This window comes from Nannobrachium achirus (assembly GCF_963921795.1).
Source record: "Nannobrachium achirus genome assembly, chromosome: 8".
Taxonomy (NCBI): Eukaryota; Metazoa; Chordata; class Actinopteri; order Myctophiformes; family Myctophidae; genus Nannobrachium; species Nannobrachium achirus.
Genome location: NC_137817.1, coordinates 49,878,435 through 49,903,887, shown reverse-complemented (window position 1 = coordinate 49,903,887; position 25,453 = coordinate 49,878,435). Strand labels below are relative to the sequence as shown.

The 25,453-nt window shown below is 44.7% G+C and overlaps 2 protein-coding genes across 2 annotated transcripts; both read left to right on the top strand.

Moving 5' to 3' along the window:
- Positions 1-14,997: 14,997 nt before the first annotated feature.
- On the top strand, positions 14,998-15,585 carry LOC308290178 (protein RER1-like; the record flags this gene model as incomplete). The annotated part of the gene is made up of 1 exon (XM_080731953.1): positions 14,998-15,585. The coding sequence occupies one exon, from the start codon at positions 14,998-15,000 to the stop codon at positions 15,583-15,585; it is 588 nt and encodes a 195-aa protein (XP_080588079.1).
- Positions 15,586-18,258: 2,673 nt separating this feature from the next.
- clns1a (chloride channel, nucleotide-sensitive, 1A) lies at positions 18,259-25,244 on the top strand (the record flags this gene model as incomplete). The annotated part of the gene is made up of 6 exons (XM_080731593.1): positions 18,259-18,683; positions 20,588-20,724; positions 21,356-21,481; positions 22,670-22,810; positions 23,757-23,930; positions 25,168-25,244. The coding sequence occupies exons 1-6, from the start codon at positions 18,565-18,567 to the stop codon at positions 25,242-25,244; spliced, it is 774 nt and encodes a 257-aa protein (XP_080587719.1). The 5' UTR covers positions 18,259-18,564.
- Between the last annotated feature and the right edge of the window lie 209 nt (positions 25,245-25,453).

Genomic DNA, 25,453 nt, shown 5'->3' with positions numbered 1-25,453 from the left:
ACCCTTCACTAGACACGGGGGCCTTCAGTCAATCTCCCCAGCACTATATGTCTGTCTTTAACGTGCCCTCGGAACCTTGCGATTCCGCCGCCGCCTGTTGTGGCCTAGGTTTGGGGTGCCCAATCCCCTTGCCTAAGCCACTGACATGTCAGTCTATAGTGGGGTATTGTTGATCAGATTCCCTAACTTTTTCTGTTACAATTGTGATCAACATACCCCTGTCATTCCTGTGTGACTGTCCAACTTTACTTTTTTGGTTGTAAGACAACATCCATAAGATGACATCAGAAAACATGAATTGACACAAGACCCCCTTCGGGGTAAAACAGAAATCAGTGCAGAAAATACCTAAAACTATATCACCTAGTCCTTTGGGGATGCTAGGGATTCACACAAGCAGGGAAAAACAATTTCTTATAGAAAACAACGGGTTCAATGTGTAAGTAGACTGGAGGCTGGTCTATGCGTGGGTGGATTAAACCATCAGTATGTAAAAAAAAAACAAAAGCTCACTCAAATGCCTCCTCGTAAACAGGAGGTGGACGGACCTGGTCCGTAACAAGATCCAGGAGAGGTTGGTGGACCTCTCCTTCGGTCAGTTGGGCTAGCTGGAAGTCAGTAGAAGGGTAAACAGTGCGGACAGCTTTGTTAATCATGTATTTCAACATTGGTATGGCTACGAAAATGATGAGCCCTACGATCAACAGGACTGGGAGAATGGTGGTGACAAACCAGTTGCTAAAGCCCCCTAGTAAGCTAAAGTCAAACCAAGTGTTTGGAATCTGGGGCTGTGGGATGGTAGCTATGGCATCACGAGAATGAGAGATGAGGGAGGAAATGTTAGCATGATTATTAGGGATTAAGAAACAACATTTTCCACCTAGCATTTTGCACACACCACCTTCCTTAGCCGTCATCCAGTCCAGGGCAGCACGATTTCTGAGGACTACTGTCCTGATTTGGGACTGTTCGTTGGTTAGGAGCTGACCTGCCAGCTGGAGGTCAGAGAGGGAGTCATGTAACATTAGCAGTTCGGCAGCTAGAGTGTTAATCTTTTTCAGGGTGAACTCTTCAGTCACACCAGAGGTGATAAAGGTGGTGGCACCTAGGCCATAGGCCATTTGGGAGTCTGAGTCAGTCCATGGGTCCTTGAATGTGTAACCTGGGTACTTGGCCCTAATGTATTCTAAGTTAGTCTGAGTCTGGTCTGGAGTGGCCCAGGCAGTGGTGGGTGTTAGGCTTCTCTTAACTCTATTGTGGGCATTGTCATCTTCTGGGGGAACAACAGGGTAAATTATAACACTGGTAAAAATATAACCCGGGTGGCAGCAGCCGTTCCATTTGGGTGGGAGAAAATGTCTTGCGGCTCTGCCGCAAGTCCACACAGCTGCATAGCTGAGGTGAGAAACGGATACATTAAACCATGGACATGAGACATTTAGCAGGGTGCCATCTAGAGCCATAGAGGTGCAATAACCGTTATTAAGATGGATATTGCGTTCGCACAGAGATATACCTAACGCTACAGTGCCTGGGGAGGTGTCGTGGGAACACAAACATACGGGGGCCTTGATGGGTTTGACAGGTAGAACGTGAGTACGTTGGGTCATTGATTGGGCTGGTTCAATACACTTCAGGGTACCATCTAGGGAGGAGTTGGTGATGGTTATGTTCCTGTCTATTAAATGGGACATTGCTAGTAGCTGGAGCATGTCACGGGGAGAGGTGCAGTTTTCAGTGGAGCTATCATGGTCAGTGAGAGAAATGGGGGTTACCCTAAGATCAGGACGGTGATGGACACAGACCCAACAGTCAGCGTCCTGCATTGCATGGTGGGCGGCAATCGCTGCCTTAACACATGCAGTATTACCTTCGCACCTCTCCAAGTATCCGTGGACACGATGTTTGGTGATGTCTGGCAGTTCAGAGTTGAGGTCTCTAGTAAGCCATTCATCGAGCTCCTCCTCATCATTGATTTCTTCTTCATAAATGATGCGTTCAGGAAGTTTAGCTGTGGCGTTAGGTTTGGGAGAAACGTCAATAAACAGTTTAGCATAGGAGTCTCGTCCGGTCAGAGTTAAACCTAACCATAATTGACCTGTGTCGCCAAGTTGTGGGTTTCTTAATTTCATGATCACATAAGGACCAGCCCGAGCCAGAGTTAACCTTCCGTTAGCTCGCCCAGTTGAGTCACCATCAAAGGATCCCCAATGTTCCCTTTGGGCTCTGCAGTCTCCGTTATGGCGATTGGACAAGGGGCGGGATCCTGCAATAATTTGACAATTGTCCTTGCAATTTCCTAAGCATGCGTATACATGATAACCAGTGCCGTAGTAAGTATACCAGTACCCTTTCACGTGAGTGGAACAATCCACTCCCTCAGTACAGAACATGTAATGATGATAATAATCTGATGCTTGGTAACTTCCGGATATGCGGTTTGCACTTTGGACAGGAGTTAGCAAGTGTACAAACATCCATATTTTGAGGAGTGTAAGTACAGTCAAGAGCATGGCATACTTCCTACGGCTGGGCATAGTGTTCCTATATATCCTAATATCACTCTCTGACTTACTATATGTTTTCAGATCTTTCTTTTAAATCTGGGCGTAGTCAATTTCTAAATTATGTGTAAGTGTAGATACTTATCTAAACGCCCAGATCTTTCAGTTATCCTTTCTGGTGTCAGAGGTGGTGTTCATGTAGTTATCAATAGATGATTTCTGTGGAGACATAGAACAACAGACATCAGTACATGACATTACATACAAACATTTAACAGACTTATTATCATTTGTGGAGCTACTCAGAGTAATATGGTACTCTGGAGAAGGACAAAGGACGCTAAGTCTAACGTTTGTCCTCAAAACCTTGGTCTTGCTCCCATTCCATATCTACTGGCAAGGGGCACTGCTTATTTCTTTTTGCTGCCTGTTCCTCTTCTTGGTTGAGCTGAGTTAGATCTTCCTGAATCTGATCTACACTCCTAGTGCTATCTCCTTCTGGCATTACCTTAACGTGCACCTTGTGGTACCAAACATGTTGACCTTCAACCTTGACTGCAAATTCTGTTGCGTCTGTTACCTTGAATGGACCTGACCATCTTACCATGTTCCACTTTCTCTTGAACCTTTTGACATAGACCATCTGGCCTATGGGGATGTACTTGGGCTTGAAAGTTTTAGGATCTCCTGATTTGTCCTGACTCAACCTATGGGCATGCATTTCACTTATTAGAGAGGTTAGCTCTCGGTGCCAGGTGGTTCTCTGCCTGTCTGTGTAGGCAGGTGGAGTGGAAGAATGGTTCAGGTTAAGACTAGCTGGGCCCTGCATCTCATACCCATGTACCATACGGTATGGGGAGATTGTTAGAGTGCTGTTGGTATTACACCTAAGGGCATAAAGGGCGATTGGTAATGCCTGGATCCAGTTTAGCTTTTTCTTGGGATCTGAGTCTTCCATAATTTTGTTTATTTTAGCCTTAATCTGCTTGTTGGCATTTTCACAAGAACCTTGACTTTCTGGCCTATAGACGCTTCCAAACTTATGTTGTAGTCCCATAGCAGACTCTACCTCAGCTAGGTGTTTGTTGCTGAAATGGCTGCCGTTGTCACTACGGATAAAACGTGGTGGACCATGAAGTGGGAGGTGATGGTTGATTAGCCATTTGACCACTGACTTCGCATCTTCTTTCTTACAGGGAATGGCATCTATCCATTTGGAGAATTCACAGACTGCAACTAAAAGGTACCTAAAACCATTTACTTGATCTATCATGTCTGTGAAATCTATGGTTATGGTTTCAAACGGAGCTGAAGGCAGGGGACGAGCCCCTGTGGGCATTCTGAGTCCCCCTTGGCTATTCATTTTAAGACAGGTTGGACAAGCTTTACAGTAGAGATTTACCAAGGCATTTAAGTTCAGGATGGTACCAATTGATTTTGATACGTTCTAAGACTGCTCTGGCATGGAGATGAGAAGGACCATGAGTTTCTATGATTAGGAGTTGCATGAGATTCTGAGAGCAGCATATGCCTTCTTCTTTTGAACGCCACACGCCTGTGTCGTCCTTTTTGCAGCCCTTCGCTAACCATTGAGTTTTTTCTTCTGGGCTACATTGCTCCTGGTCCTTTTTAAGCCATGCTAGGTTGTACTCTGGTTTGTACGTGGGTGGGTCAGGTGGGACTAGAGAGACAGATACTTGTCTGGTTACCATTTCAAGAGTGGGTTCTACATAGCCACAGGCCTTTTTAGCTGCTTGGTCAGCTTGGGCATTGCCCCTTGCAGTGAATGTTTTAGCTAGACTATGGCCTTGAACTTTTAGTACAGCTATTCTTTTTGGCTCCATAAGGGCTAAGGCTAACCTTTCCATTAGGGCCTTGTGTAGCACATATTTGCCTGTGGAGTTTATCCATTGGTTTCTAATCCAGCTGGCTAGGTTATAGTGGACAGCCTGGTGTGCATAGGCCGAGTCAGTATAGATGTTAACTGATTGATCCTTAGCTAGTTCACATGCTCTTATTAGGGCCATAATTTCTGCCTTCTGAGCTGATCGCGTACCTGTGGCTAATTCTTCTGCCTCTTTTAGTTCCCACATCTCTAATGGCACCCCCTTTACTCTGCCCTCTACCACTGAGTAACCTGCTCTGATCCCCTTAGTGGGATCTCTCCACGAGGAGCCGTCTACAAAGAAGTGTTTTACTAGTGGCTCATCGAACTCGTCTTCAATCTCTATGGTGGACAGATCCTGTCTAACTTTGGCATCTTGTGCTGCTCTTTCTTCACATATGTGTACCTCTTCTGGGGTGGTTGGAAGTGCGTGCAGTTTGTGGGCAATATTTGGAGTCTCGCTGATGTACGAGATGTGTGGTGCAGTCAGGCATTCAGTAACTTTATCTCTTCGATCTAGGGTGACTGCAAAAGTTTGGCTCCTAAGGAAGGCTCTGATGCTATGGTTGGTGTTGACAACAAGTGGATGGAACATAATGATGTGTGACAGACTCTCCACCGCTAGTTTTAAGCCTAAAACATAACGGGCACATGGGAGTTGGGCTTTCTCATAAGGTGGCAAAGTTTTCGAATAGTATGCTATGACACTACGTTCCCCTCCATCCCCCTTATGTTTCTGATATAGGACTGCATTAAAAATGCCGTCTTTCTCAGAAACATCTAAGATAAAAGGTTTGTTGGCCTCTTGGGTGTAGTCCGGCACAGCCCTGGTGGTTGCCTGCCTACAGAACACTTTCATCTGGTGAAATTGGGCTCTAGCCTCTCGGGTCCAGTCAAACTTAAGGTGACCGTTTAAGGAGCCATATTGCTTGACAATTGCTCTCAGCGCAGAGATGTTAGTCTCATAATTGGGGATAAAGGACCTGCTATAACTGGTCAGACCAATGAAAGACATGAGGTCTGCTATGGTCATGGGCAGCCTGTGCTCTAGAATGGAAGACTGGTGGGAGTGGCTGATGTTGAGGGAGCCTTCTTTAAGGATCCTACCTAGGAAGTTAACCTGAGCCCTTGCTATCTGGAGTTTTTTCCTGGACACTTTGTATCCTTCCTCTGCAAGCAGGAGGAGGAGGTCCTTAGTGGCCTGGAGACAGTCCTGGGCGTTCTCTGACGCCACCAGGATGTCGTCTACGTACTGGAGGATGACAGTACCCTTGGGAGGAATGAGACGGTTGAGCTGACTTTTCAGTGCTTTGTTAAACAACCCTGGACTAAGTTTCATCCCTTGGGGCAAAACTGTGTACTGCCATTTCTGATCACTTCCTGGTGGAAAAGTGAACGCAAAGTATTCCCTAGATGCCTCAGCTAAAGCTATGCTAAAGAAAGCGTTTTTCAAGTCCACGCAGCTGAAATAGCAGTGTGCTGGTGTAAGGCAGTTGAGCAAGACAGATGGATCTGGGACTGTTATGTCTGCTGTGGACAAGTGATCATTAACTTCCCTAAAGTCTTGAACCATACGATAGTTTGAGGAACCTGGTTTCCTGACAGCCATAATGGCTGTGTTCCAAGGTGAGGTGGAGGGCTCTATGACACCTTTAGACTGGTGGCTCCTAATGGTGGCATCTATATCTGGATAAGCTTCTGTTTTAATAGGGTACTGCCTTTTATTCACGACTGGTGCATCTTTAGTGAAGGAGACAGTCTGGGGTGGGATGTTATGGCAATGGCCCACATCCTGGTCGTCGTCAGGCCACAGGGTGGGTGGCAAAGAGTCCAGCAACTGAGGTGCTGCTTCATGGTCAGTTTGTTCCCGACCGTGGAACCTAGTCATAACAGTATGTTCCCATCTTACTGTTTCTGAGGTGTTAATTGGGCCTATCCTCACAGCACTAGATTGAGGATGCACAACATATTGGGAATGCTCGGTCCTTTCCCATTCATTTTCAGGCAGTGCTGCCAACCTTTTACACATGGGCCCGAGAGCTCTTGCTTCTTGTCCTGCGGTCAGAAATAATGAGATGTGAGGCACAGCTGTTCTCCCTAGCATATACAGGTTGGAGGTGTCATCTGAGAGCTGGACAGAAACTGCCACTCCCTCTTCCCCTGCATATACATAAAGGGCCTGAATGGTCGTAGTCTTATCTTCAGTATGCTCTGACCATGCTTCCTGATAAGCAGTGTCAGTTTCAGTCTGGGTCCTGGTATAATTTAAAGTGACATGAGGTGGGTCTTTCAAGTCATGATAAGGTCTGAGGTCAAGGATAGTGGTCTTCCATTCACTGAGAAACTGCATGAGTGAGTTGAGTGGGTGAAGGTTGGGCTGAAGCAGGCCCCAAAAGATGTCAGCTTGCCCCTTAATGGGTTCTAGATGGTGAAACAGAGTGGGTACTTGTCCTATTTGAGCCATTACTCTAGTGATTTCTTTGTCATCAAAACCTGACATATTGTACATCAGACCTGAGCCTGGTAGGGTCATTAACATGCCTGACTGCGTGCAGTGTATGGTAGGATTTATTTTGATGAGAATGTCTCTTCCTAACAGATTGACTGGACATTTTGGAGCGAACAGGAATTTGTGGTTAAACACTTGTCTACCCATTTGAGTGCGTAGTGGCTGAGTAAATGGTTGGCTTTCTAATTTCCCAGAGAATCCTATTACACTAATTCTGCTGCTTGAGAGGAGAGGTTTGCCTTCGTTAAGTGTAGAATAACGTGCTCCCGTGTCACACATGAACATGTATGTCTTGTCATTGATTATGAGTGGGATCATTGGTTCCTCTGCTGCAGCTAAGGTTTCTCTTGGGCAGCCCTAGTAGCCTTCCTGGTTGTAGTCCTGATTTTGGGTGTGATAATCTGATATCACAGCTTGAACTGCTGGATGATCTTGTGGGGCTGTGTTGGGGACTGGATATGGGTACTGGGATGGAGCACGGTCGTGGTTGCCGTTAGGGGGTGGGTGGAACTGCTGCTGGGCCTGTCCCCTTGGTGCAAAGTTACCTCTTCCCCCTCTGTATCCCCCTCCCCTGTTACCCCTGTATCCTCCCCCTTGGTTCTGCCCATATCCCTGTTGCTGCTGCTGTTGGTTTTGTGGGTGTGGACAATATCTGGCCCAGTGATCAGGTGCCCCACAGTTGAAGCACTGGAACCCATTAACTCCTGGCCCATATCCTGTTCCTCCTCCCCTGTTATATCCTCCCCCTCTATTGTACCCTCCCCTGTTACCCCTATACCCTCCCCCTTGTTGCTGTCCTCTGTATGGGGTGTTAGGGTAGGAAGCGGCTGGGGTGTACATGCCATTGATTGGGACTGGTGCGTATGTCAGGACATTTGGATTGGGACTGTCTACATCTGGGAGGCAGGACATTTGATACTGCATGAGGGGCAGTATGGGAGTGGGAGTGACTGGTTTAGCCTCGGTCTGAGTCATGTTTTTGGCTGCAGTAGCCTTGTCTTTTGTTGCTTTGGTCAAGTCCTTGAGGGTTGTCTCCGCTATTTTGAGTTGTGTTCTAAGCAGGTCGTTAGTCATTTGTTGTTGTTGTTGTTTGGACATGTCAGTGGTGCTTTTGTGTGCGTTGATGTGATGTGATACAGTGTCCGACCATTGTTCGAATGGCATGCTCATGGGATTCACAACCATTTTGAATGAATTTCTTACTGCCTCAGGTAGAACATCCATCACCTGTCCTTTGAACAGGATTTGCAAGGCTGGATCTCTGCTAGGGTGTGTGCCTGTGATGTCAGTCCACTGTCTGCATGATTTGTCTAGGAACTGAGTGCCTGATTGCTCTGGGGAGTAGGAGAGGAATCTCCCCTCCGGCATTTTAAAAGGCCATTTGCGTGCTGCCTCACGATTGAAGCGTGCAGAGTGTATGACCCACTCAGTGTCGTGGGCGTCGTTGGATGATCCTATGGCTACCTCTATCTGAGTAAGGTCATATTCTGAAGTGGAGAGAGCCACTATACTTCTGATATCACCAAGGGCGATGGTGCGTCCACTGAAGTGGGGTCTGAGATCATCGTAGAATTTTCGCCATCCTACGTCCGCGGGCTTCGGGAGTTTGGAGAGAATGCCATCCAGATCTCCTGATGAGAGTGGGTTATACACAGGTAGAGCTGCTGCTCCACCTGGTTGGGGTTTGTACAGGATTGGGGCCTGTACTACTGGGGCCTGCATGGTGGTTGTGCCGTTAGGCCAATGCATCACCATCTGGTGGCTCGCTGGGTTGGACTTGCATTCTGCTGTGTGGCGTCTACCTGGGTTGGGCAACCCACAGTGGGAACATTCTATGATAATGTTGGCGGTGGACAGTTCTGGGGCCCATGGGGCACGCGTTGGACATGCCCTAGGGTAGGAGGAAGGTGTGTACCCTGTGGCTCCAGGAATTCTCTGGTCAACAGGTGTGGTGGTGGAAGAAGAGAGAGTGACCGTGTGCATGGCTTGGGTCCGGTCTGGGACAGCATCCAGCCCCGGGTGCGGGGCCAGATAGGGCCCAGGGTAAGGTGAAGGTTGACCGCGGGTGGCAGGTGCGCCTACGTGAAAGTCCTTTCTAAGTGGCGGAGGTGGCCCATATTCATGAGGCTGACTTTGAGGGAAGTAGGTCCCTTCGGATCCCTGATAACCATGATAGGCTAACTGCTGTTCCTGTTTTCTTCTCTCTGCTTCTGCCAGGTCCTGGTGCCACTGCCACAACTGCTCTTTCTCTGCGGCCAACTCTCTTTTCTGTTCTAGTATCTGGCTGTTGGACACGCTCTCTCCTGTCTCTCTATTGTCTCCTGCTTGGTGTCTACCCCTACCCTGAGCTCTAGCTCTGTCCATCTTGTCCCTCTCCGAGCCTTCAGAGGAGTGAGCACGCTCACTAAAAGCGCGCTCACTCGTCTTTGGCCTTGCGCTGGGGCTCTTCTCTTGTGACTTCTCTTTGCTTGACCTTTTCTCACTCCTCCCATCCTCACTAGAGGATGTTCTATCTGTACTTACTGATCTCTCTCTTTCTACTTGCTTTTCCCTTCTTTTCCTCACCATAGTTCTTCCCTTTCTCTCCTTTCCCCCATTGTCAGACTCATGCCCAAGAGCCTCTCCCATGAGGGATGCTGGTGGTGTGTGTGTTTTTGTCAAAGATGCCAGGTCGGGATAGACCACACGCAAAGGATCTGCTTGGTCAGCTGTGAGGTGACCAGGTGTACCTTGTGCAGAGACTTTAACAATCTCTCTCTCTATGTCATCCTTTACTAGGAGACTGCTGACCATGATTTCGGTGCTCTCAGCGCAGGGCTGGAGTTTGAGGAAACCTGTAACTTTTACTACACCCCCATCGTCTTCACTTCCCCCATTAAGTACTGCTTGTATGGGTGGTCTTTCTGTTGGTCGCCCAGTGGGACCTGCTGGTGAATATGGTGGTGGCAGTGTCTGTGTTTGTTGTGCTGGAGGGGCCCTAGCTAGGGCCCTGGGTGGTTCTAAAGTGGACTCATACTCGCCAGGGTCTGGATACAAGTCAGAGTCAGGTTGTGGTGAAATCACCATTTGTTTTGCGTCAGAATATCTGCTTTTGAAATGAGCCCTACCCGACGTGTCCAGTTGGAGGTGCCTGGATCGGACTCTGATGATTTCTTTGAGAATCTCTAGCCTACTTTGATAACCAGCTATTTTTCTGGCTTTTGCATCTGCCCCCCATAGGGTGGTAGATTTTTGAGTGGCTTCTTCGAACTTCTTTTCCAGCTTGTGGATTAACGCATGGATTCTGGTGACATATTCTGGCTGGAGAATGCCTTTGGGGTCTACTACTATTGGCTCATTATTTTGTGGGAGTGATTTGTCCTTTTGCCACTCCACTAAGTAGTGTGCGGCGTCCGCTAACAAGGACTGCCTAGAGAAGGCATTCTGGGGAAAGAGGCGGGATGCTGTCCTCTCCACCAAGAAGGCCCAAGCGGCCTCGAACTTCTGGGGTGGTTCTGTGCTCATATCTGACTCTAAAGGATCTCTATATATCAGTGGTGTGTGTTTGTGTCACTTACCTTGACTTAAACTAAATACACAGAGAGTGTACCAAAATGACAGCAATACTCCAAAATGCAATGAATATCACAATGATGTGTTCAACTTTTATTTGAGCAGTGTTGTTTGATCTGGACAGATTTCTCCGTCTTTTGCTCCTGCAGATTGTACTCTTACGTAAGTGTAGACCCGATGATACCTTTTTATAGTTTTAATACATCCCATCCAGTTATTTATTTACTTAAAAATTGTTCTATTTGCATTAAAAGGTGTTTCGCTTAGTTATTTTATCTCAAGATGTATTTTATTTACTTTTGTTAGGTTATTCTAATGATTTAAACCTATTTTAGGATTTTCATCTAACCCGTCTAATGCTCAGGAGCTCCTTGAGTCTTTCTAATTTTTGTACTCTTCGAGTCCGTCAAAATTGGTTTTTATTCTAAAATGTGTAAAAATGATTTTAATTCAAAAATTTGAGGCTCAGAAGGAGCGCTGGGATGTATTCTATCTACTAAAATTATTTAGCAGTAATACAAAACAAGTTAACTATTTTTTAAACAGTCCGTTGTACATCGAGCTCATTCAAACCATCAATCATTCACTTTATTCCATTCGCTCTAACAATCTCTCACAGTCCCTCTTGTCCTCCAGAGACACTGTTTAAACATTCACAACACGGCGGAGACACCGTAACAGCCCCCCTTGTACTCCAGAGACACTGTTATTATTTACAATACGGCGGATACACCGTTGTGTTATTGGGCTAGGATTTTAGTAAATGCACTCCCCTCACACTGCGTTCTTGGCTAGGATTTACTATAGTTACCCCCCTCACGCTAGGTTCGGGACTTTGAGACTTACCCTACTAGTGCTCTAGGTTCGGGACTTGAGACTTACCCTACTAGTGCTCTAGGTTCGGGACTTGAGACTTACCCTACTAGTGCTCTAGGTTCGGGACTTGAGACTTACCCTACTAGTGCTCTAGGTTCGGGACTTGAGACTTACCCTACTAGTGCTCTAGGTTCGGGACTTGAGACTTACCCTACTAGTGCTCTAGGTTCGGGACTTGAGACTTACCCTACTAGTGCTCTAGGTTACCTTTTACTCATTCAACCCAGGCGCGACCCGGTGTTGTAGATGCCTGTATTTATACCGCACACTATTCACGGTAGGATGCAGTTATACTACGCTCCCAAGCAGTGTTTGTCCCACAGATTTTACTGTAATATTCCTATCGAACTAGAATGTTTGACAGTTCATACAACAGCACAACTAAATTTAGAACCTATGCCAATGTGCACAATTTCAGCGTAAGAGGTTTGTGCTTACCTTGTTAGATGTTGTAGGTGGCCACCTGTTGTACTGGTTGGAACTGGAACACTCAGGGAAAGCAACAACGCGTTTTTTCCGAAAATGTTGAATCTCGAAAATTGTTAAAAAGGCACAAAACTCATCACGTCGGGGTCACCAGGATTTTGGAAGAACCTCTCTCCAAACGAGAAGAACAAGGCTCGAGGCCCGAGCCTCTCTACTCCGCCTAAGTTGCACTAAAACTTCAGAAGGTGAGGTTATGCGTAGAACAGAAATGAGTATGAATGTGCCAGTGAAATCAATACTAAAAACAGGAGACTTCTATTTAAAATAATAGCAGTTAACTTTATTATATCAATACCGTTTGCACAAATGGGCTATTCTAAGTTCTAAGTAAAATCTATGTAAGGAGACAAAAGAGAAAATAATCCAAGTACCGGTACCAAGAAGTTCGTTCAGTAAAGTACACAACAGCAAGCTGTAGTGTTCTCGTAGAGACGGACGCAAAATGAAAGTAACAAGAGTCTTTATAGTATTTCGCAGGTCTTCAGCAGGGGAGGTGAGACTTTCTGATTGGTTCGTGGGAGGAGTCCCGGGCTGGACTCTATTGGCTGTTTCTTCAGTTGAGCAGGCATGATTGGGCCACACACTCAAAGGGGCAAGGCTGTCTGCCTCCGCCCCATCACCACGTGATCTTCACTCCTCCTTCCCCCGCCCCTGGGCTGTGCCAGGAATCGTTGGGTTTCTCTTTACAGATAACAGAGAAATGTAGCTTTTCCAAGGCGGCTGAGACCCCGCAAGTGCGTGGGTGCGGGTATCTGCACGTACAGGCTGACTTGTGCAAAACAGGTGCAAAACATCATTCACAGAAGATAACAGAGAAATGTAGCTTTTTCAAGGCGGCTGAGTCACAGAGCATGCACTACTATATCATTGGTGACATGAGGTGAGCATGAGCTGATCACGCTCTAGGTGCATGCTGGCGTGCGTGTGAGACAGGACTGTGCGTGAGTGGATGAACCTTGAAATGAACTCTAGTAACCTGACTGTGGGACAATACTGTAAAACATTGGCTTTTGGTACTTAGATATAATATAAAAATATAGATTTACTTAAATCAGCTTAGATCAGATATTTAGCAAACGTTTTGGTACAAAAAGTATTTACAATGTCATCACATCATATCATCAACATTCACTATCAAATTAAAGTTAAACAAAGTATGTACTAGCCACTCGACCATCACGCCTACATCGCACCGCCAATCTGACTGATGTGCCCATATATGGGGATCTGTATCTGTCAGTCTGTGTCCCTTTTATGACCATATTTGGATATCCCTGATGATGTCATCAGTATATGCCGTATATGGGCATCCTGATATGGAGATCTCTCAGTCCATGTCCCTTTTATGCCCATATATGGGCATTCTCCTTGAGGTTAGACAACATACTCGGCATGCACTTAACTATATATCCATGATGACACTCAAGCAGCACCTACTCATTATTTAGAGCAAATACATAATAAATACATAAATGTGGCTTATCTAATCTCCGTGAAAGTATTATGTTGGCTCTAGTAGTGCAGATAAAACACAATACATGTTGTCTTTTAAAACATAATAATACATGTTTGTCCCTTCAACCCTGCACTTGCCATATTTTTCAGATTTTTGGAGGGAGAGTTAGCCTGGCTTAGCCAGACAAATCACACTGCGTTAGCAATTGTGTTAGCAATGGCAGATAGAGTTTAGCTGCACTAGGCTAGGAAAAAGTACTCACATTTTTTACAATAAGTTAAAGTATCAATACTGCAATGTAGGAAGTAAAAGTCTGGAATTCAAAATTGACAAAAGTATTGGTATCAAAATGTACTTAAAAGTTTACTTTGGCTGTCTGATCTTCATGCTTTGTCTTTTGTATAATGTGATTGTCTTCCCTTTATTATACGATAACACACACAGTGATATGGTTAAAGCCATTGGGTCTCTTTACCATAGAGGCCAAGGCCGAAATGTATATAGGGGGGCATATATTAGGTAATGAATGTTTTGTAATAATAATCTAAATCTACAAAGTAACTAGTAACTAAAGTTTTCAAATAATTGTAGTGGAGTAAAAGTATAATACTTTTAATTAACCCTTTACAGTTTGCGAAAGCAATAGGGAGATTGTGTTTTTGCCTGTCTGTCTGTTTGTCTGTCTAGCCCAGGACTAATCTTGGTTGTCAGGCTTGGTGTCACCAGGTGCCAGAGGGGGCCCGACTCCCTCAGTTGCAAAGTCTGCCCCCTCAGTTTAAGTGTTATGTACATATTGTTTTACTAACTGTAGGCTATGTGCCCCCTCGCCATTTTCAACTGCTCCCTCGGTCATTTCAGCCTGGAGCCGAGCCTGCCTGGACCAATCAATTGGTGCGAACCGCTCCTACGTTTCACTCTGTGTGTGTCGGCCAAAAGAATGTATGAACACGGATCGCCATGTATGGAGATCCGTGCTCATAGACAAAGTAACTGACGTGATGTCACTGACAGAACAGCCCATACAAGGAGATATGCACACGTGTCGTGTTTGCACCGCTCACTTAGCACTGGTGTGATTTTTTCACATCCAAAGACAGATTGCTGCCGCTACGGTCCTGTTCAAAATGCACACCCCCCACTGCCCAAGGGACCTCCAGGATATGCTCCCTCCACCAAAGGTCAGACAGCGAACCACCCATCTATGCACAGCCCTCAGCCTCCCAGGCTCCAATACATGCACACGGGACAGAACCTTTCTCCACACTGCTGTCCGGTCCGGGTGTGGTACAGCCTGCCAGAGCATGTGGTTGATTCCATCACAGACAATGGCCTTCAAGCCTTTAAATGCAGAGTTCTAGACATCTCATGACCACTCCTCACACTAACTGTTGAGCTGCAGTGAACCGTATGATTGGCCAATGGATAGTGGATACATTATCTTACAATTTACAATTTACAATTTAGGCACTTAACAGACGCTCTTATCCAGAGCGACTTACAATAAGCAAGGTAATAACATTGATGGCTATTGTTCACAATTGCATTTAATAAAAAATACTGTGTATCTTTGCAATATTTACAATTCATAATGGCGTTCATCATTGGGCTGAAACCTTGCACAAATATGGAGTCATATACGTCATAGACGCATCACAGATGACTGATGTCAATGTAGCCAGCTAGGGTATAAAAGAGCCAGGAGGTAACAGAGGTGGCTGCATTAGACAGAATGTCGGAAGGCCATGGTGATTCAGAATCTATCCATGAGAAGCCATCTGAGGCCCTTGCATGGCTTGGACAGGTCTATAGGTCATGTTTGGACAAGTTAACACCGTTCTGTGCAGTGCGATGGGCAGCGACTCTACTACTCGCTGTCATCTACATGACCAGAGTGTGCACGCTACAGGGTTGGTATCTAGTTACCTATGCTTTGGGAATCTACCTCCTCGGCCAGTTCCTCGGCTTCATTTCACCCAAAGTGGATCCCTCCCTGCTCGACGAAGACGAATACCCCTCCCTCCCTACCCAGCAGAACGACGAGTTCCGCCCGTTCATCAGGAGGCTGCCCGAATTCAAGTTCTGGCACTCCGCGACATGTTCCATCATCATAGCCATGATGTGCACATGCTTTGAAGCCCTCAACCTGCCCGCGGCCTGGCCCCTTCTTGTAGTGTACTTCCTCATGCTGGTCTACATCACCATGAAGAGGCAGATTAAGCATATGATCAGGTACAGATACCTGCCGTTCACACATGGGAAGATGACTTACCAAGAGAGGAAATTAAGATTGAGCACCTTTATGAAAGGAAATGGATGAATGGGGATCGCAGCTTCTCTCTCCCGCTCTTGACATGTCCTCTGTTTTTTTGGGTGGTGCTAACCGCTCCTACATCTGGCTTTGTCTGTTTGTATGTATGTACGTATGTCCCACACCTGGCTCATCGGCCAAGCTTCATGAACTTACTCACTCCGCTCAGCTCATACTGGGTGCAATCTTTTTTTACTCCAGTAACTTTACGTTGTGAACTGTGAAGGACCATGTGATCCACGTTCAAACAAGATGTAAGGTGGTGAGGATGGGCTCCAAGCCTCTAACACCTCTGCTCCATACAGAATACGATACAAAAAGGAGATTTAGAGTGACGTACCACCGCTCTGGTGGACTCGAGATGAAAAAGAAAAAATCAAACCTCGGTTCGAAGTGGAGCGGTGAATTTGAGCAGTTCCAGGTAAATATATATATATATATATATATATATATATATATATATATATATATATATATATAATTGAATATTGAATATACATATTTTGGGGACCTCTCTGCGGGTCTTGACCCACAGATTGACAACATTAACCTCCCGTGGCAGGGGGAAGAGAATAGAATAGTCCCTGACTTTTTTTTCACCAATTTATATATTGACGTGTCAATTCTTGATTGCCCGTGGCTCGCTGCGGTGGCTGCATGCTTCGTGAGCCTCCACTCTAGCGGCTATCACGGGTGTGTGTGTGTGTGTGTGTGTGTGTGTGTGTGTGTGTGTGTGTGTGTGTGTGTGGTAAAAGTCCGCGCATGCGCAGATGCCGCCGTGCTGACCAACACAATTTGGACACGGTAAAAGTCCGCGCATGCGCAGATGCCGCCGTGCTGACCAACACAATTTGGACACACAAAGCCACACAAAGGGAGCTGTGCTAGCACACCGCTCCAAAAAGACTGTACAGATCGTTCTGGGATTTCATACCATCAGATTAACGTAATAAAAAGGCTAGGCCGGAATTCTCCTTTAAGGTAGCTGGCCTGGAATCCCCTCATGGACCCCCAGGGGTCCCCAGACTCCCCTTTGAGAACCAGGGATGCAACAAATGAATACCCAAGGACACATAGCACCTCCATACAGCCAAGCATATGACCGCTTAAACAGAGACGTATTTATATAAGTTGTCAGGCTTTGTCAAGCCAGCAATGTTCAGACTGCTCATGGTACAATTCTATACATGGCCCATGCCATGGCTTCCAAATATGAGTATACAGCAGGGCAGGTATTTCATGGAGGCCATGGCCGCTGTTGCCCCTCAGTTTGGCCTTGTGCCCCTCAGACCAATGCATGACCTGAGGCCACAGTGGCCTTAATGCCCAAGCTGACTGTACCACTTTCTCCTCTGTCTCTTGTCAATTTGTAGACAGTAGACACCGGTGTCTCTTTCTTGTCATGTGGACCCCAGTGTCTTTTGTTGAGATTCTGAAATCTTAACTCCCCCAAGTCCCCATCTTTAAACTAATCCAGTGACTTTGGTGCTGGGCTGCTGAGCATGGATCAGATTGTGAATAACATCATTTATCGATTTTACTGAAGATTAGGTTATCATCCCTAACCCTTAAATTCAACAAATTCTTTCAATGGACTAAAATTGTGTTTTATTTGATGTCCTTCCTGCCCTCAGTGTCCTGGCATTTGGCCTTTGTGCCCTCAAACAATGGACAACATCAAAGGCCAAGTAAAGTAATGGTTGGTATTTTGAATGTTTATCTTGGAAAGCTTGGTCCATAGATCAAAAACACAGCCTACTTCTATCGTGTCCTCCTTGTGAATGGAGTCAACAAAAACAGCATCAGTACCAAGTTGCACCACCAGAACGTAAGTTCTGCCCTAAGTTAGAGAGTAAAGTCCTCACTAGGCACATTAACCATTTTGTAACTACTGATGGTTTAAAGTTTAAACCATCAGTTTAAACCACTTTGTTTAAACTTTAAACAAAGTGGTTCATCAACGTCAGTATACTAGATGAAAGAGTGTAGGCATACTAACTCATATAACAGGGACGGTGAATTAAGAAAAAAGCTCCTCACCAAAAAGCTCCTCACCAATAGTAGCATTTTCTTTTTTTTTTTATGTGAGACAGAGGCCCCTTTCCCACCAAAATATATTTGGTTCTATAGATTCTTGGAAATCTTGGTTGCTTTTCACAGAGCTGGTGGTTTAGGAGGCAATTATAGCCTATAGGGCAGGGGTTTTTCAAAGTGGTGGGGGGCTGTGACGGCAGTCCAGGGGTGCCGCAAGATAATTTGATAATATTTTGAATTTCTTTGGACACTTAAAAAATATATACCGGTAAGTTAAAAACAATAAAAAAGTTATTTTCAGTCAGTTCCAACCAAAATGGCTTAAACGTTTTCCTTGCGACATAATCACTAAACTATGCTATAAGGTGCTGGGAGTGAAAATTAAGAATATAATGTACAGTAGGGGTGCCTCGGATGAAAATAAATAAATAATAATATATTATGTATAGGGGTGCCCTGAGCAAAAAAAAAAAAAAAAAAAAAAAAAAAAACGTTTGGGAACCCCTGACAATTTACCAGCTTGCACTTCCTCCTCCGGCTGGTAGGGGGGACGGTAGGTAGGATTCCCCTTCTCGCTGTCAACTCCTCTTGACTTGGCGCCTATGCTTGGCGCTCGTTGTCTGCTCTCTGCTCACCACTGCTTCCTGTTTAGATCACAACACGCTGTGATGAACTGAACTAACACAACACTCAACAAACTAATGCCATTTACCTACTAAAACCTGTCCCTCTGTGTGTGTAAAGTCACTTTGTATTAGCTCGATCTAGTCGCTTTAGAGTCTCATAGAAAAGACAGCAAGTACAGCGCGTGTTTCCAAGCAGCCCTGGTGACAACCAGCAGCAGACACCAGCAGCAGCTAAAGTAAACTGAGTTGTTTTAGTGGAATCAAAAGGAGAGCAAAACAGCGTTTGTTTTAGCTTTTTGTTGTCTGAATCAAACGTCAAATCGGTACCATGGTGCTGCTGAAGAGTCTCCCCCCACCCACGGAGGGAGTGAGACACGAGCAGGCCGAGACCAGTGCCATCCTGGACGGCGTGGGGCTGGGCTGTGGCACGCTCTACGTTGCAGAGACGTAAGTGATGCATGCATGCATGCATGGAGGAGAGTAGAGCTGTCTGTCTATCCTCAAAACTTTGATTGATTGATTGAAGACTTTATTAGAAGTTTGCATAGGAAAAGGTACAGTTTCATGACGGTACAGTTCACTGGTACAAGGTCTACTTAAAGGAGATCCTAGAAAAGACTAAGCGTATTTCCATAGGAAACCATTGAAGTAAGTATCTCATATAACATTGAATGACAGACGGATAAAACATTTCAACTTTCAAGGTCTTCCACCTCAACTCTGACAATGTACAAATGGGTTCATTTGGTCACAGTGTTGATTTGTCACAGTGAAAAGCAGTAGTACACATTGAATTCTCTATGTAAAAGTATCAATGTAGATATTCTCTGTTGCAAGTAAAAGTCCAGAATTCAAAATGTAGTCTACATTTGAGTAAAAGTACAAAAGTATCGGCATCAAAATGTATTAAAAGTACCAAAGTAAAAGTACTCATTATGCAGAATGTCCCATTTCACATGTTCAAGATGTATAATTTTTTTGTTGAAAATAGCAGATCCACAAGCTCACAATTTGTCGCTTGTAGCTCTGCTATTTTCAAATGCCCGAAATGTATATAGAGCTGAAGTGGTTACTCTATGTTTTGTAATAATTATAAATCTACAAAGTAACTATAACGTTCTCAAATAAATGTAGTGGAGTAAATGTACAATATTTGCATCCGAGATGTAGTGGAGTAGTAGTAAAAGTATTGGAAATCGGAAATACTCAAGTAAAGTAGTAAAGTAAATCTCAAAATTGTACAGTACTTGAGTAAATCTAATGTATAGTGGTGTAAAGTTACTTTACACCACTGCCATCACTACATCATCAGGGGTCTTTGATGTTTTCCAGGCCAAGGACCCCAGCTCTTAGCTGGGCCAGAGAGAGAGAGAGAGACGAAGCAGGGACCCTCACTACATCATTTGTATAAAATCGTGTTGCAGATTAAACTTTTTAGCACAGATTTCATATCATAGATCAGTGGTTTTCAACCATTTTCATATCTAGGTCCGTTATTTATTCAGTATTTGAGCCACGGGCCACCATTTGATGAGATTTAGCCTCTCAGGCCCAAATCTTTGAATATATTATTATCTTTGCATTGTCCACAATTCCATGCCGTAACAGCAAACGTTGATGAAAATAACACACAGAAATGTCATTTGTACTGTAACTCATAACGACATAACATTCAACGACAGAAACATTAAATCGTCAATCACAACAACTATTGTGAGAATTAATTGTCAAGTAAACAAGACGAACCTCGGTTCGAAGTGAAGCGGTGGACAGATAAAACCTCCAATAGCACATGAAACCAAGTCATTTGATGAGACGATCAAATTGTACATGTTCCTCTCCATGCTGACTATAGCAAAGTTAATAATTATTTAGTATAAACCATGCTATTACCTATAGGGTTGAATTGTCATGTGAAGCTTCACCAATCCAATGCAATAGGTGAGACCTATGCAATAAGTGAGACCTATTGCATATTTGAAAAAGCCTATTCATTCTGGACTGATATTTTACACGTACGGGACAGGAAAAACCTGTTCATTCTGGCCTGGAGTGACCATATATGGACATAAGGTAACGGACATTGTGTTTTTGAAAAACCCTGTTCATTCTGGACTGAAATGACCATATATGGGCGTGGTACACAGATTCATTGGAGGTAACGGACATTCTGTTTTTGAAAAAACTTGTTCATTCTGGACTGAAATGACCATATATGGGCGTGATACACACAAAGCCATTCATTGGAAGCGGTTTCCACCGCTTCAAAAATAATATATATGTCGTTGACAGTCCTACTGTATGTGTGACTAGCAGGCTAACAGTTGTGTTAACTTGCTGTCATGTTTCAGCCGCTTGTCATGGTTTGACGGTGCAGGAATGGGCTTCAGCCTGGACTATCCAACCATCAGCCTGCACGCCATCTCCAGAGACCTCAGTGCCTATCCCCAGGAACACCTGTATGTGATGGTCAACGCCAAGCTCTCTGGTGGGTAGTAGGGTTGGGATCCCTTTGATCCCCCACCCGCTACGCGCTCGTTCCGTTCATGTTCAGACATGTGGTGCGTGGCCCCAACAGGATCGGCTTGTTGGAGCAGAGGGCGGTCGGCGTTACAAGGAGCGGAGGAAAATCCTCCCTCCAATGCCTCTCAGACCCATTTTAAAACTCGCTCATGCTCAATTCAAAACAGCCCCGCTCCGCGTGCCGATCCCACTCCGCTCCACCCTCACCTGCTCTGGTGCGTTGTATTTATCAATTTTAAGAAGAAAAAGTCCAAGAGGGTTTTCATTACTTTTCCATTCCATATCGCTACACTTGGTCTATCGATAAACGTGTGTATTCTCTGTGTTCATGTCAAGGTGCGAGTTTGTCCATTTGTCCATGTATTTGCCAGAGAATCACTGTGTTTACTTATTTATATCCATAATATTCTTTTACCTTAAAACACCTGCACCATCCACACGTTTCACACAGATTTAATTTCTTTGCTAATTAGTTACTGTATCGAACTATCGATTTTAAATCATTGAATCGTCTCGATCGCCATGAATGAACCAGTATCGTATTGTCAACCATGTATCTTGATGCTCATCGTATCGCTGTTACCGACCTTTTTAAGATGAAAACGAAGCCGAGATGGCAGAGAATGCACGTGACGAGGAGGATGAAGATGCCAGCAGTGATGGCGACGATGAGGAAGGAGTCATCACAGAGATCAGATTTGTGCCCAGTGACAAGGCCGCATGTGAGTACGATGATACACTGTACGTTAACGCATTGACTGTCAGAATTAAAACGTTCACAGACGTCTTAGCAGGTTACCATGGTAACCGATAGCCCCCACGCTGCGGCAGCCGCTAGTGAGCAAAAAAGCTCAATTCCCCATGATGCCTCGCGAAAGCCGCCTCGGCTGACTTCCGTTTCCTCATTCACTTCCATTCTATCTGGCTGCGGTGAAACGTTTGTTTTCCCACATTGCTCGTTTGGTCAAAACGGACTCATTTTCTATGGACTATATCTGACTCCTGGATCATTGCGGTTGTATTTTTGGAGCGGTGAAAGCGCTCCCAATAGACAGGTATGTCCGTGGGTATGTCCCTGGCTGGGTGGCTGGGTGGCTGGCTGGCTGGCTGGCTGGCCGTGTCCGTAGCCTGGCAATACCTTGAGTGGCCACACACAACACACTAGTTAAAGGAGGGGCGCTGTTTTGTGCAGGCCAGGCACACTCACCACTCACTCACAGGCACAGTTTACAGTTTAGGCATTTAGCAACACACACAGGGTATAGCTGCTCAGATTCACCGCTCCACTTCGAACCGAGGTTTGATTTTTTCTTCTCTGTGTGGAAGAACACACGTGGGGCGGCCGTTAACAGTCGCGGCCACATGCACAATGGGCACGCGCAGAGTGCATGGAGCGGTCAAAACTCCGGTAAATAACATAGGATTTGATTATGGCAGTTAACCGACATTATTTTTGGGAAACCACTGGCAGCCTTTGAGAGTGTTGAGAAAAGACAGCCTTGCCTCAGCTGTCCAACCCATCATAACAGAGATAAAAGTGTGGATAAAAACAATGTACAAATAAAATGGAACTAAAAAAGTAATTGCACTATATCCTACTTTATCTCACATGTTTTACTGTTCACAACAGAAAACGGGTGCAACAGTATAACAACAACACATTGAAAATGTATTCCTGGTTCACAGCCCAATCAGTGGAGTTATACTGCCATCTTGTGGAGGAATGTCTTTTTGTTTTGACCCTGGCTGAAATGCTTTTTTCCATGAGCATGTGCTTTGATGTGTTGACAGTCTGAAATCTCTCTCCGTCGCTTCATAAAGTTGTTACGGGATCAGATGCTTGGAGTTATGGACTACATTTAGCAAAGCATTCAGGGACTTGTTTTAACTTTATGTGTGTGCGTGTGCAGTGGAGTCTATGTTCTCAGCGATGTGTGAGTGCCAGGCTCTTCATCCTGACCCAGAGGACGAAGACTCAGACAACGACTTTGAAGGAGAGGAATACGATGTTGAGGAGGCTGGTGAGAACACACACACACGCACACACACACGTGCACACACACAATGAAACTAACAATTAAGCTGCATATAGATCTGCATAGATTATGCTCCAAACCCAAACAATTTACTCAGGGGGAATATTAATACTTTTGATTGAGAATTACAGGAAAACATAATATGTGGCTCTATCTATTCAATTCATCAACAGAGCATTGCATAATATATTAATTCATGTTATCAAATACAAATACAACAAACACTGCAGCTACAGTATATTTACAAAAATAAGATTTGCACACTTTTAATGTAATTAAACAGTATTTTTATCAGTAGCCGCGCAGCTAGGCCTTACATGATTTTATTTTCATCAGTATTGCACTTTTCAAAGATTGTGTTTAACTGTGCAGTCCAACACAAACAAACAAACAAACAGTTGTTCTTTACATGGTTCTAACTTATCCCCCCCCCCCCCCCCCTCTCTCCCCTGTCTGTCTTGTTTGTCCTTCCTCGCGTCCTGGATACAGAGGCAGGTAAGTCACCTTTCGTGATCACTACATTGCTATTGCCTGATGATCTGAAGTAGGGATGGGACTATATGAAAATGTCATATCGCGATTATTGTGACCAAAGAAATCGCGATTTACGATATTATCGTGATAATCAAAATAATCCCAAACATCCATTATCCTGGGGCGGAACATTTTCCCAAAAATAGCAGATCTACAAGCTCACAACACGTCGCAATGCGACGCGTTATAGAGGGTTTAAAGGATACCAGATATGCAGCTCGGCAAATAAAAGGTGAATTGACAGAGGACGATATCACGATGAATTAAATCTCCACTATACAATTATCGTGAGTGTTTTTTTATCACGATAAACGATAATATAGCGTATCGTCCCCATCCCTAATCTGAAGCAGTGGTTCTCAAAAGTTTTCATTTCACCTGAGGACACCTGATTTAACTCCTTGTGCTGATCCCTCCGCTCCCCCAGAACACGGCCATGGGGACATCCCAACCTTCTACACCTACGAGGAGGGCCTCTCGTCTCTGACCCAGGAGGGACAGGCCACCCTGGAGCGTCTGGAGGGCATGCTGGCCCAGTCTGTGGCCCAGCAGTACCACATGGCCGGGGTTCGAACCGACGGGCCCAGCTCTGAGTTTGAAGGTAACTAGCTAGTTGAATCTAGTGTTGTTGTTTTTTGACAGCAAATTTTGATTTAGTTTTAGACATAGTCTTTTGAATTAAAATGCCATTTAGTTTTAGTCATAATTTAGTCACCTGAAAAGTTTTAGTTTTCTTGTCTGAAATATCATAATATTTTAGATGACTAAATCTACAGTTGATTTAGTCAACTAAAATGTATTTTGGCAGGCCTTGATGACATTGTAATGGCTGATTTTACACGACGCGTTGTGAGCTTGTAGATCTTCATACATTTGAAAACTTGTGAATTGAAACATTCTGCATAATGACTACTTTCTACTTTTTGTACATTTTGATACCAATACTTTTTTTCCTTTATTTAAAGCTATACTATGTAACTTTTTTAATAAAATAAATCTTAAAATTGTCCTAATTATTAAATCGCTAAAGTTTTTGAACACCCACTCTGTTAATTTCAGCCCCAAAAGCCTTTTCTTTATATGTGTTCTACTGAGCCCTGGTGGCCGTGACCGGGGCTGTTTTTCCCAGCAAAATTACGTCATATGCATCATTCTGTACACATGTCTCCCTACCGGCCAATCACAGCCCAGATCATACACTGCCGAGCTCTTCAGGAAGTACACTGCAGTGTTTACACTGGTCTAGGAGTTTAGCATGTAAGTCCCCAACAGCTGCTCGTAGAGGGACACGAAATATTTTTATATTCTGGATTTTTACTTGTAACAGTATTTCTACATTGCAGTATAGTGGCTATGCACGTGACATCAACGTACCCGGAAGTTATGCAGCCCATACGTCCGAATGTGTGATTGTATTAAACAAAACAACATTAAACTCATCAACATAGGAGCTGTACGGAAAGCTTGGATTATCCTCCTTCTAGCTGCAATATTTTTGTTTCATAGACAGCCACCATAGACATGTTATGAGTTACTTACTGTCAGTAGATTCCGTGCAGGTGATTATTGCACAGAAAAGTGTTGGAGTTTGGAAGCGCTCGTTTTCAATAACGCAACGTCCCGCTGCCTGCTGCATTTTGTGCAATTTCGAAACAGGTGGTACGTGGGATCATTGACTGATTTCCAACGAGCGCTTCCAAACACTCCATGCATGCTGCTAAATGTTTTGCCACTAGCCGAGGGCGGCGTGTCCCGGTGGAAAAAGGGCGCATGTGCATACTCTCTAGACTAGAGATATTTTTAGTTGAGTAAAAACTATAAGTATGTTGTCTTGGCAGATGGCATGGAGGTGGATGCAGGCTCAGCGGTGGCCGGGCAGTTTGAGGATGCAGATGCAGATGTAGATCACTGGTAAGTCTTCATCATCATCATCAACTCTTTATTGACAGACACTAGGTCCAATAAGAAGACAAACAAAAACACAACATTAAAAACATCACACCATAAAAAATAAATAAAAACAGAGCAATCAGAACACTAAAATAAGGTACTATACCAGTGTTTCCAGATGCAAGAGTGGTATTTCACATTACTGAACTGGGGTTTAGTCAGCAGCATGATAAT